Source organism: Aethalodelphis obliquidens, unplaced genomic scaffold (genome assembly GCF_003676395.1).
Source record: "Aethalodelphis obliquidens isolate GAN/ISIS:26980383/991018 unplaced genomic scaffold, ASM367639v1 scaffold11, whole genome shotgun sequence".
In the NCBI taxonomy this organism is placed as follows: Eukaryota; Metazoa; Chordata; class Mammalia; order Artiodactyla; family Delphinidae; genus Aethalodelphis; species Aethalodelphis obliquidens.
Window position 1 is genome coordinate 36,368,169 of NW_020837955.1, and position 12,588 is coordinate 36,380,756.

The window sequence follows — 12,588 nt, forward strand, 5'->3', positions numbered from 1 at the left end:
GTCCTCGGAGCCCGTGGACTGCCCTACAGCGCTGCTGGGGATCAGGCAGAACTCGGAATAAGCTGAGTCCACGGACTGGCAAATTGATCCCGGCTCGTCCCAGGCGTCCTTAACCTTGTTGAAGATCCCAGACTCTGGGGAAAACCCGCTGTGATGATGTCATCTCCAGAGAACACAAAACACACCTCATGCACACAGCACTGTGCACACCTTGGGGTGGCCAGCTCCCGGCACAGGCCACAGACCCCCAGTTAGGACAGAACCCCTGAGGCACAGGTTCGGGACAGGCTCACAGAAGATTCTTTCACAGGAGCTCCATGTTTTTTAGTTTCATCCTCAACTCCTTTGGGGGGCTGGGAGCCCAGGCAGCATCTGCGCCCAGGTCAGAGCCGTTGCGTTTTGTCTAATGCGTCCCTGACCCCCAGCTCAGGGACCCTCATCCAGCGGGAGGGCGCCTGTGCATGAGGGATGCGGGGCTGCAGAGCCCCACGCTGACGGCTGGCCCTCGATGCTGCCTCCCCAGCCTTTGCTGTGGCCCTGCAGAATCTCTACCTGCGCGAGGTAAGGGTGAGCATGGACGACGTGCTGGGCGTGCTGGCTGCAGCCCACGTTCTTCAGTTCAACAGCCTGTTCCAAAGGTAAGGAACCGTGGCAAGGCGCGGCCAGGGCCAGCCCCAGGTGGGATCCAAAGGGGCCCTCCCGGCCCAGCTCATGGAGCATGCCTCTTCCGCGGGCTGGGACATCTGGGGTTTCTTTGCATAGAACACAAGTTCTACGGCCATTAATGCTGATGGAAGGTAAATGAACCAGATGGAAAAGCACTGATGGGATTCATTTTTCTAGAGTATTCTGTCCCTTCTCTTAGGCTTTTTCAGGGATGTGTGCTTACTGCACTCACGTCCTGAGCACAGAGGTGGTATCTTATCGCGAGTTCCAAACTCCTGACGCAGTTCAACAGAGAGGAGATTTAGGGCAGGGGTGCTCTGCCTGGCTTGTTTCACCACCCTAAGCCTCAGTTTCTTCATCTGAGGGAATGAATGAATGAATAAATGAATGAACGAACATCGCATCTTAGCCCAGAGAGGACAGCAGATGCTCTGTAAAAGGCAGGGGCAGGATGTCTTCCAGGGACCTTGCAGGTTCCACTCTCTTTCTATAGAATCCATACAGCCACATTCAGTCCCAGAGATGACTTTGAGTTGGAGCCTCATTCCTGGGGGCACCTGAAATGACTCGGGCCAGCTCCTCAGGCGGGACCATCTCGAAGCCTCGTTGGGGAGGCAGATGCCCCGTGAACCCAGGGACGCAGGCTTTCAGAGGCCTGGACGTGGCCACAGAAGACGCGCGGGGGGGACCAGTCTTGAAAAGGCGCTCCAGCGTGTCGGCCTGGCCAGACTGTGGGGTGGGCGGCTGGCTGTGAGAGATGGGAGGCCCGCCGTCACAGGCAGGGACAGGTCGTGTAGCGTCTCCGGGAGAACCCAGCAGTCTGGCCTTGACCCTGCAGGTGATGGGGTAAAGTCTGGGTTCTCCTGAGAATCCCCACTCCCCTTCCATTGTGTGTCGCATGACTTCAGCTCCGCATAACCTTGTGACTGATAATCGCTACTAAATCATAGCTTCTGCGCGCATGCGTTTCTGAGCGGCTGTTTCCTGGTGCTGTGCAGGGAGATAACTCTGGCCCCAAACCTGGAAGGCCAGCTTCCCTCTTGGAGTGGGGCATCTGGCCACCTTCTGTCTGTGAGCCTCAGCTGCCCTACGGGAGGCCCAGATTCAAAGCCCCATCTTCCTTCCGGAACCATAGCCCTGGCTTATCTGGGGTGGAACCGAGCATGGCAGATTCATTTCCTTCCTCCTTCACATGCCTTGTCTTGAATGCTGGAGCAGGGAGGGCTCTGGGTACCAGCCAAGCCTATCATTCCACTGATGAGCAAACCTAGGCTGCCTGGGGCTGATGGGCCCCGCCCGAGATTCTACAGATAACTGTGGTGGGGCTGGAATCCGAGGCGCAGGAGCCAGGCGGGTCTGGCACACAGCTGGGCTGGGTTGCCTGCCTTTGAGAGGCTGATGGTACTGTTGGCAGGGGTGTGGCAGCGCAAGCCTCAGTGTGTGTGTGTGTGTGTGTGTGTGTGTGTGTGTGTGTGTGTGTGTGTGTGTGTGTGTGTGCGCGCACGCGCCCCAGGTCACTCTGATAGCATCACAAATCCAGGTGCTGGATGGGATCCCAAAGGTCATCTGGGCTGAACCTCCAGCCGGTGCAGAATCACCCAGATGGCTGCTTGAGTCTGAATCACGCACACTCGAGGCCGCCCGTCTCTAGGGGATGAAGTGTGTGCGTGCGGGTTACACAGGCTGCTGTTTGTGAGACTCATGCATCAGTGTCTGCTTTGGCACAACTGGGATCATGGTTGTTGGTTGTTGCCTGCACACACACACACACACACACACACACACACACTCCCTCCCTCCCTGAGGGTCACTTGGGTCCCTCCAGGCTCACAGGGCTGAAAGGGCATTTCCTTCCTTCCAGGTAGGGCTGAACTCCATTTGTGGGCAACTGCTTGGTGCCCTTAGAACTTCTGCAAGTGGAAATTCCCACCCTCCCTGAGCCCAGAAGCAAGTGGCCTGGGTGGCCCCAGGGCTTGCTTTGTGTCCTCCAGTCTGGGAAGCCCAGCCAGTGAGTCTCACAGTGAGAAGGGGGGAGCACAGGTGAAGGTGTCAGCTTCCTGGAGCACTGATTTCTGTATCCCAACTTCAAACCCAGCTAATTCTGCCCGTGCATCTCTACTGGCAAAAACCCACTCCTGAAGAACACTGTGCCTGGTGTGGTGTGGGACCTGAACCTCGCACACAGCCCCTTTCACACCTGGTTTGCCCCTTGCTGATTGGTGAGCTCGGCTCACAGTGAGGCCAGGAGCCGCAGGAGGAGAAGAGTTTTGTCTGTACATAGCAGGTATTTCCAGAAACAGCCACAGAGGCTGGCACAGAGGAGACACTCAGGGAATGGGTTTATGCTGGGAGGGCTGCTTCCTGGCAGTCTCTAGTTTCAAGGGGAGAGTGTTGGGAGGAGGCAGAGGTACCAGGCTGAAGGAGGTCATGGAAATCAAAGCAGAGGGAGCATGTGAGGAGAAGCAATCAGGGAGACTTCCAAGAGGAGGTGGCACTTGAGCTGAGCCTGAAAGGATGCCAGTTGTCAAAAGAGTGAGAGAGAAGAGGACTTCAGGCAGAGGAGAGCATGGAAACTGGAATGTGCTTGGCCACTAAGACCCAATGCAGCTGGAGTTGGGGAGGGGTGTGGAAAGATGAAGGGAAAGGTGGGTGGGGAAGTTAGCGGGAGTCCAGGTCATGCAGACCTCAAAGGTCATGTGAGCAGGTTCTGCCTGGTTCTGCCAGCAGAGGAGAGCCTGAAGCTTGGGCGGGGAGAGTGACCAGAGCCCCTCTGTGTTTTTGGCTGAGACCTTCAGGATGCGGTGGGGACGCGGGAGGCTGGTGTGGGCAGGGAGACCTGTGCAGATGCCCCGGTGAGAGAGAGGAGGGTCTGAACTAGGCAGGGGAAGTGGGAAGGGAGGGGAGGGGGCAGGTCTTCCAGGAGACGGTGAAGATGTAGAATTGATGGGACTCAGCAATCTCACCTGCCAGCGTGCCTGAAAGATGACAGCAGAGTCTGGTGTTTACCCAGCACAGATTTTTCCAATACTCAGGACAATTCCTTATAATGGGTATGATCAGTCTCACTATGGTGAAGGGGCCATCCTAGGATCCAAGGAGGGTGGAGCGTAAAGTGCCTTAACCATGACCAAATTGTTTTTCATTCAGTATTTCTTGCCTTGTTCTAGTAAAAGTTTATGGTGGCTTAAAAGAATACATAAAATAACAGGGCACAAATTGTTCAAAAAGAAAAGAAAAAGGAGAAAGGAAAACAAGGCTGGAGAAGCTAAAATTACATAACCAAACCTACACTCTACAAGTGGACCATACTTTTGACTGTGAGCTCCCTAGCAGCTAATATGAAAAGGGAAACCTGATCAATGACAGTAGATAAAACAAAGAAACCAAAAACTGACTTGGGAGGTAGAACCCTGGGTGTCTTCATCAGATGACATTGAGTGATGTGATGGTCAATGTCCTCAACTATATCCACAGAGTAAAAGCAACGATAAATTTAATAATGTTCTTTCTTGATATTGGCAAAGTCTTCACTTCAAAATGCAACTGAGTAAAAGCTGTTCTTCAGGGGTGTGGGTGTTGGTGGTAATGAGCTCCCCAGCTCTCTGCTGACCTGGCTTAATTGAAGAATACATTTCAGAATATGTGCAAGACTTACCAGATATCCTTTAAGCCTTTGTCCAAGAGCAACATGTATCTTAACTGAGTTTAGGATAACCATTGAGTAATAATGAGTTCAAGATTTTGCTTCTGTGTGAGAGCTCAGTAGCTATTCTCTGGTGCCCTGTTTGATGACACGAACACGTCTTAAGAAAATTGTGCTGGAGACTAGTCTCAGCTGTGACAGGTGAGTCACTGAAACTCTCACCCAGCATATCCACCCCACCACACACCCTGCCCACCCCAGCCCATCTCCTAGTCTTACTCCCCTCACTGCACTGCATCTGGGATCTCCTTGATGTTCCTTCAAAGTAGGGCCCCTGTCCCTGCCTCAGGGCCTTTGCACATCCTGTTTCCTCTTCTTGGAACGCTGGTCTCCCAGTTCCTGGTCTGAACAGTTCTTTGTTCTCCTCCTTCAAGGTTTAAATGTCACTTTTCTGATCATCCCCCCACCAGGTCAGATTCCCCCTTTTTCACATTCCTATGGCACCTTGTTCTTTGACTTTTTAACCCTTAACACAACTGTAATAATGTGGTCACATGTCTAAATGTTTATTTAACGTGTGTTGGGCCCATTGGCTTTATTCTTTGTAACCCAGGGGCCTCGCAGGGTGCCTGGCACATAGTACCTGCTCAGTAAATAGATCTTTGATGAGTAAGTGAAGCAAGTAAATGAGGCCTAGTCGTGAAAAGGACAGAGATTTTCATCAGAAACTTGCTTTTTGAATCTACTCTTGTACAGAGAGGAACAGGACCGGAAGCCCCTCTACAGCTCCGCGATGGTCTGTACAGGAAGAAAATACCTCCAGCAGGGGGACAAACAGATGGTCACCCTGGCTAAAATTAAAACTCAGTAAGGCACTTTAGGTGCTTAATCTCTAAACAGTAATACTTCTCCCTGGTGCCAAGGCTACGTTGTTTCCTTCAGAAGGATTTGACCTTAGGCCTCACCTCCCTCAGCCCAGAGCTCTTTGCAACAAGCCTTGCTGGTCTTGTCCTCCAGCCAAATGTCCACATGCCTAAAATAAGGCTCTTTTCCTTCCCTTCCCTGAAAGGTCTCTGCTGCCGGCGCGGAGTTGAGGTAAAACCTCTGGGGCTGCCCACTTCCCTAAAAGCAGCCTGGGGGCCTCCAGGAACAGCAGTTGTCTCTCTGCAGGTGTGTGACCATGATGATGAACGGACTCACGCCGAGCACCATCAAGGACTTCTACCTGGCCGGCTGCAAGGTGAGAGCAACCTGGACAGGGCACGCGGCACCTGGGGGGCCCTCAGGAGCGCCCAGACTCTGGGATTTCACGCACCAGGCCCAGCTCCAAAGAATCTGATAGCACCAACCTAACAGTGCCAAGTGAACAATCTTTAAAAATCATTTTATGTTTCAAAGAATATTTTAACACTCCAAAAAGTAGAAACGCTTTAATCTGGGGGGTGAGGGGGTGGGGAGGGGAAAGCCAGCGTTTCTTGCCAAAACAGCAGACAACATTCCAGGACATTCTTGGTGGGGTTGAGGGAAATTTGTCGCCCCCTGGGCTCAGTCAGGGTGTCAGGGTTGGCAGTAAATGATGTAATCTAACACTCTGATTATCAGAGGAGAAAACTGAGACCCAAGGGGTGGCGGGGGTGGGGGGGGGGGGGCGGCGTCTGTGATCGGTCACAGACCTCAGTTCAGAGATTTCAGCTTGAAGCCCTGTGGTCAAACCACTTCCCTAGCTGTGTGACCTCAGGCAAGAGCAGGAATTTTGGAGCCTCAGTTTTTCCCTCGGTAAAATAGGAATAATAATGAACCGACCTCATAGGGTAGCAGTGAGGATTGATTTGAATCAACCTAGTGCAGTGCCTTGAGCGTAGCAAACACTCAGATAACGTGGGTTATCTGCTGTCGTTTATGTTTTGAAGAAGCGCTTTGAGCAGCGCGGCCTTCCCGAGAGCACGCGTGTAGCATCGTCGCCTTCCAGCAGAGGGCGCTGAAAGTTCAGGGACTCCTTTCTCCATGCGCTTTTCTTGCCTTCGCAGTACAAGGAAGAGCCGCTCACCACTGCCTGCGAGAAGTGGATGGAGATGAACTTGGTCCCTCTGGTGGGGACACAGATCCACCTCCGGAAAATCCCGCAGGAGCTGCTCCACAAAGTGCTGAGGTCCCCCAGGTGAGAGCTGGCTCCCGGCGAGCTGCCCCTGGGATGGGGGGAGGGAGGTGTTAGGGGGGCCTGCGTCCACACCCCTGCTGGACATGCCCAGTGTGCAGTGCCTTCTCCATCCCAAACGTCCCTCCCTCTTGGACAGCCTGGCCTCGGCGGGGGGGCCCAAACGTGGGTACTGTACTCGGTCACGGGGAAGGGTGCTATTCATCAGAGTAGGGACCCTCGGGGTGCCCGCTGTCTCATTACCCACCTGGTAATTAATTAATTGCCTAAATACTTTTTTAAAACTCTGTCAATATTAAGACACATTCATTGTGGAAACTTTGGAAACCAGGGAAAAGGGAAAAAGGAAAAAGCTCTCACCCCGAAATCAGTTTCTATCTCCAACCCTGAACAGCTCTAGACTCAGACATACCACTGCCGGTATGAGCTCTCTGAAAATTAAGGCTAAAACCCAACTCTTGGTGCCCTGCCCTTTACTGCACCCCCTGCCCAGTGTTCCTTGACGAGCTGCTCAAGCTCCTGGGAGACCACTTCATCCTCCCGCACAAGTGCAACCCATCTTTGTGGGCCTCTGCGTGGGCACCAGCCGGAGGCCAACCTTCCAGGTCTCTCATCTGGACCAGCACAGGGACTTCTACCTCAGGGTCTTGGTCTGCTCCTTACCCCCTTGCAGTCGCATCTTTAACCCAGGGGGCTTTGGCTCTGCCTATCCAGCTGCTCTGTGTTACCCATGTGGCAACCACAGAGCTTTCCTTAGACTCTGGCCAGTGCCTGGCCTTTTAGGTTATTTCCAGTGTTTCACTGATATAAATAGTACCTTCGTGACATCGTTCAACGTACATTTATTTTCATCTCATATTATTTTCCCACAGAGAATTCCTAAAAGTGAAATTACCAAGCCAAAAGGACTTTGTTTTTTATTAGTATTTAAAAAAATATTTTATTTGAAAATAATTTCAAACAAATTAGATAACAAGAAAAGTACAAAGAATATCTCAGTACCCTTTACCCTGCTTCGTTCAATCTCTGTCCTGTTTGCTTTATCATTTGCATCTGTGTGTGTATCTATTAACACACATTTTTTAACCCTTTGAGGGAAAGTTGCATATATCATGTTCCCTTACCCCTGAATGCTTCAATGTATATTTTCTAATAAAGAGAATTCTTCTGTTATAATCCCAGTGCAGTTAACAACTTCAGGAAGTTTGACATTGATGTGATACCTTACACAAGTGATGCATTGACTCAACACTGTCCTTTATAGCATCTTTTTTCCTCCAATGCCGGATCAGGTTAGGAACATGTATTGCATTTAGTTGTTGTGTCTTTGGGGGACTTTTTAAAAGGTTCTTGATACCCACTGCCAAGTTACCAAGATGGTATTCCCTTTGGGTGAATTACAAAACTGAAGACAAAATTCTACGAAAAATTGTGATGGTATATAAGGAAATAAATGTTTCCTCATGCATGTGTGGTGGAAAGCGTTCCGATTTCAGGAATTAGACCTGGAAGGATTTGTTCTCCTGTTGGTTTGAATTGACTCAGTAGCTGGCAATGCCCTCAGACTTACAGGGAAATGAGGTTGATAGAACAACGTTCTGGGTTCTGGTGTTGAGGGAGACCTCTAATCTCTGTATTATCTAAGAAGACCTCAGGAACTCAGGCCCCAAGAGCAATGCCAGGCCCTGCCAGAGGGGAGCCGGGGGCTCCCAGGGTCATTTTGCCCTGCTCTCCATGGCTTTTCCACAAGCGCTTTCTCCCCACCCTCCATGGAGCAAAGGTTGTGCAACCCTTGAAGAAAAGATAAACATGACAGCCCTTAGACTTTTCATGACACTGTCCCTCCCTTGGAAAGCCTGAGCTGTCTCACCCCGGTAACATTTAACCAAGGAAGGGAAAAAGAATGTCTGACCACAACCAGAATGTTAGCGATGGGATACGCCCTAGAAAAGGCTGGCTGGGCAGGAAAAGAGGTCAAGAATATTACGTGTCAGGCGTCTAGACTCACAAGTTTGGGGAGACATGACTGATGTGGACACTGGGTCCTGCTCCTCTGGCTTCACCCCAGGAGCTGTCTGTCTTCACAGACAGTGCCGGGCTACCTGGAGGGAGGGAAGAGCCTGGGAGGCCTCAGGCATGTCGTCAGCATGTGTGCCCCAGAGGGACCAGGCCCTCAGCTCCTGGACCTTATGCTGCCGTCTTGTCTTCCGAGGTGAACTCTCCTCGCCTGGTTGACGTCCAGCTGCCTTGAAGCTGGAGGGAGGTGGGGAACAGAGGGCATGGAAAGAGGGGCCTTGGGCCACACCCAGCGCCCGGGGAGATGGTTAGAAATTTACCAGGCTTCTCATCTTAGTGGCTGGTGGGCCTGACACCACGGACCACACCTGCTTAAGAAAGGAGCTTCGGGTGAATTAACTTTTACTGAGCACTTCTGGGTGTGTGCTGTGCTGTGTGCACTGTCCCTTTTAATCCCCACAGCGCTGTGCGGTAGGTACAGTTATTGTCCCTAAGATAAGAGGGATGATAAAAGACAGGGCTAGGCTCGAGCTCAGGGCTCCGGTTTCCAAGGTCCAGGTCCCACCCTCACTGCTGCACCGTCTCCTCATTTGTAACAGAGGCCAGGTTTCCCAGCAAACAGAACTCAGCAAGCACTGGGTTGTCCTGGGAAGTCACATGGCCCCAGGGCATCTGTGCAGAAAGGCCAGCTGGGGGTCAGGGATGGAGAGTCCCTCAGCCCCACTTAGCGTAGACTGTGACCCATCCCTCGCTCGTGGGCGTGGTGCTTGGGTCTCTAAGCCTTTTGGGAACAACATCTGTCTCAGCAGGTGCTTCAACTTCAAGGCCATTCACCTTCCCCATCCGAAGTCCCTTTGACCTCATCTTCCTTTGAGTTTTCTTTCCATCTTGTAAATGACCTGTGGTAAAACACACAGTTTCCCTGACCTCCTGGGCCTCTGGTTTTCAGTCAGTTTTCTCCTTAAAGGTCACCACTCGGTGACCCTGTTTCACTCACTCTAATATTATGAAAACTTCATTCTGAATTCTGTTTTTCTGGAAGCCAAGCTCCTTGTAGACTTAGGAGAATGGAGGACTCAGAGGGCTGTCTAGTTCCACCTGCACGAAAGGCTGCCCTGCAACCAGGGGGGCACGTGTCCCACCACCCCCAGACTTCCTGTCTGTGATGCAAAGAGTCTTGAGGGCTCAGGAATTCCCTGAGAAAAGCCACCGTGTCCTCCACGGCATTTGGAAAACCACTGGGCAGCCCTCTCAAACAGTATTTCCTGCAGCTAATGCTTCTCTGGCTAATAACAACAATACCTACCAATTATGAAGCACTTGGGGTATACAGAACACGCAGAGTGGGTTTTCAGGTCTAATTCTTACGGCAACCCAGGGAGGTATTCCTTGTGTTTTTCCCTGCGGAATGGAGATTATAGGACGTGAAAGGATTGCTCCTGCCATGCAGCAAGAGGGTTGGGAATTGAACCCAGGTCTGAGTGGCCTCAATGCCCGTGGTCATTACCAGCCCACTGGTGTGCTCTGCTCCAGGCTTTCTTATTCCTTATTGATGGTCAAGATCAATAAGGACATGGAAGGTCATATTTTTGATTATAAAAAAAGTTACAGAGGTAGGAGGATAATGCAAAACACAATTGGACCCACCTCCCCAAATGAACAGATGGTAGCATTTTGTCCTAAGTTAAGAAATAAAACATGACCAGGAAAGCAGAAGTCCGCTGTGTGCTCCGCCCAACTCCCCGCCCAGCCCTATTCCCCTTCCTTCCTCTTGGCCTCCCGCCCTCCCTAAAGTGGAGGATTTGTGTGAATCCAGTCCATGAGATTATATTCTTGTTACATATATGTACATGCGAAAATAATGCAGAGTATGGTTTTGCAAAGGTTTAAATTTCAAATCAACTTCTTCATAGTGATTGCACTGATTGTGACCTCCTGCAACGTACTCTGTTCACTAACATCACGCGATGTGTTCTCGCCGTATTGATATGTATGTACCTAATTAGCATTTTAAATTTTAATTGTTGTACAGGGCTCTGATGAATGAATAGACAGCAGTATTTTCATTCCCTTCCTAATGGCCTTTTGTTTTATTTTGCTTCATTTTTGTGATGACAGTCAGAGCTGCAGTGGACATCCTTGTTCATATTTTCTTGTTCACTTGGGCACGGCTTTCTCCATGGTCTGTGTTCAGAAGGAGATCTTTATTGTTTATACACAGTTTTCTCAATAAAAATAGAGGACAATGTCTTGTTAAAGGCATTTTTACACCAGTGACATCCCAATGGCTACTTGTGAGCCCCAATAAGAACATGTAGAACAGCCCAGATGTTCGCCTGTGTCGGGGGGAAGTTTAGGATCTCTGTGAGTTCCGTCTTGATTCAGATCATCAGAGCTCTTAGGTAAATGGAAATATGTTTGAATGTCCTCAGCGTGATTATTTCCTGTAGGAACTAATACTTTAGGGTACTAATACTTGGCCTAAAGACAGAGGGCTTTATTTCAATAATTACCCTTCATCATAAAAGTAAAACCAGGGTCCTGATTCAGGAGCTCCCAATTACTCCCCTTGTGTTGGTAAGCTCCTCTTTGGTAAGATCTCAAAGAACTTTCTGGGCTTGAGGACCTCAAGCGTGGGTTCTGCACCAGAAGATACGTAGCTCCCCAGCCCAGCAGTGGTCGAAGAGTTCCTTGTGGGGACATCATACCAAGTGATTCTGTGATGTCTCCCCTCTTGGCTCACCGTTATTGCCCAGACAGTGACAAATTTGGTCACTGTCTGGCCAGAGTCAAAGCCCACGCATTATAGGTGCCTAAAAAAAATAAGAGGAAAGAGACCGTTCTACTGTGTCCAGAAATAGCAAGAGGGGCAGGAGAGTGACATTCCCATTGCTCTTTAGAGTCACGGTTTAGCTTGGTTTCCACCCACCATGACCACTAAAGTGGTGGTTGAAGAGGCTAGGGTATATTTTGAAGCCAGGGTGCATCTCCATGGTCAGAGACAGAAAATATCAGTGGGTTTAAGAAACATTGAAGTGATTCAGAGAAGCAAGTTGGCGGCAGCTCTTAGAGGAGCCATTTGGGAAACATCCTTTACAGAGCTGATTCCATGGAGAGCAGCACCCAGTTCTCCTTCTCCCTTCTTCCTGATGAGATGCCTTGTGCGGCTGCAGGCACAGTGTGGGCTCTGGAGCCAGGACCCAAACCTCTCGGTGGGCCACTCGGAGCCCTGCCACCCAGGAGTCAGAGCTGCTGCCCCCTGAGCCCATTACTGTGCCCAGGCACTGCTCTATGTGTGGTCAGCTCAATAATGGTCCCCCAAAGATGTCGACATCCCAAGCCCTGGAACCTGCGAATATGCTAGGTTGTGCGGCAAAGGGGAATTGAGTTTTCAGATGGAAATAAGGTTGCTAATTGAATGAGCTTGGCATGGGGAAGTTATCTTGGATAATCCGGGTGGGCCCAGTGTAATCACAGGATTCTTCAATGTGGGAGAGGCAGGAGAAAGAGTCAGAACCAGAGAGAGATTTGAAGATGCTGTGCCGCTGACTCAAAGACGAAGGAAGGGGCCGCAAGCCAAGGGGTGCCAGTGGCTTCTAGAAGCTGGAATAGGCAAAGCAATGATTCTCCCCTGGACCGTCAGGAAGGAGCAGGGCCCTGCCCACACCTTGATGTTAGCCCAGTGAGATCCATTTTGTACTTAGGACTTCTGGAGCAATAAGATAATAAATTCGTGTTGTTTTAAGCCACTCGCTCTGTGGCAATTTGTTGCATCAGCAATAGGAAACTCATATGACGTGTCGCCTCACATGGCCGTCACAAGTATCCTCTGAGCAACTGCTATAATCACTGCATTACAGATGAGGGAATTGCAGCTGCAGGGCCAGTTAGCCTGCAGGAGGTTCCACAGCCAGTCTGGGGCAGAACTGACCCCTGCCCAGGTCTGACCTCAGAATTGTGTGACTTTGGATAAGTTATTCACATTTCAGCCCTCAGTCAGGGCCGGGACTGGAATATGACCAGTGAGGCACTCAGCTCAGGTGCAAAATTTAAGGGGCACGTAAAAACCTCAGTCATTGAGATAAAATGTATTTTAATGCAATATTTT

The 12,588-nt window shown here is 50.6% G+C and overlaps 1 protein-coding gene across 1 annotated transcript in view; it reads left to right on the forward strand.

Moving 5' to 3' along the window:
* The window catches only part of BTBD16 (BTB domain containing 16), a 46,969-nt gene that overhangs the window by 13,489 nt on the left and 20,892 nt on the right, over nucleotides 1-12,588 (forward strand). Inside the window, exons 6-8 of the mRNA XM_027113089.1 lie at nucleotides 524-638; nucleotides 5,480-5,549; nucleotides 6,337-6,467. Coding sequence (XP_026968890.1) covers nucleotides 524-638; nucleotides 5,480-5,549; nucleotides 6,337-6,467 — 316 coding nt within the window. The remainder of the gene's footprint in view (nucleotides 1-523; nucleotides 639-5,479; nucleotides 5,550-6,336; nucleotides 6,468-12,588) is intronic.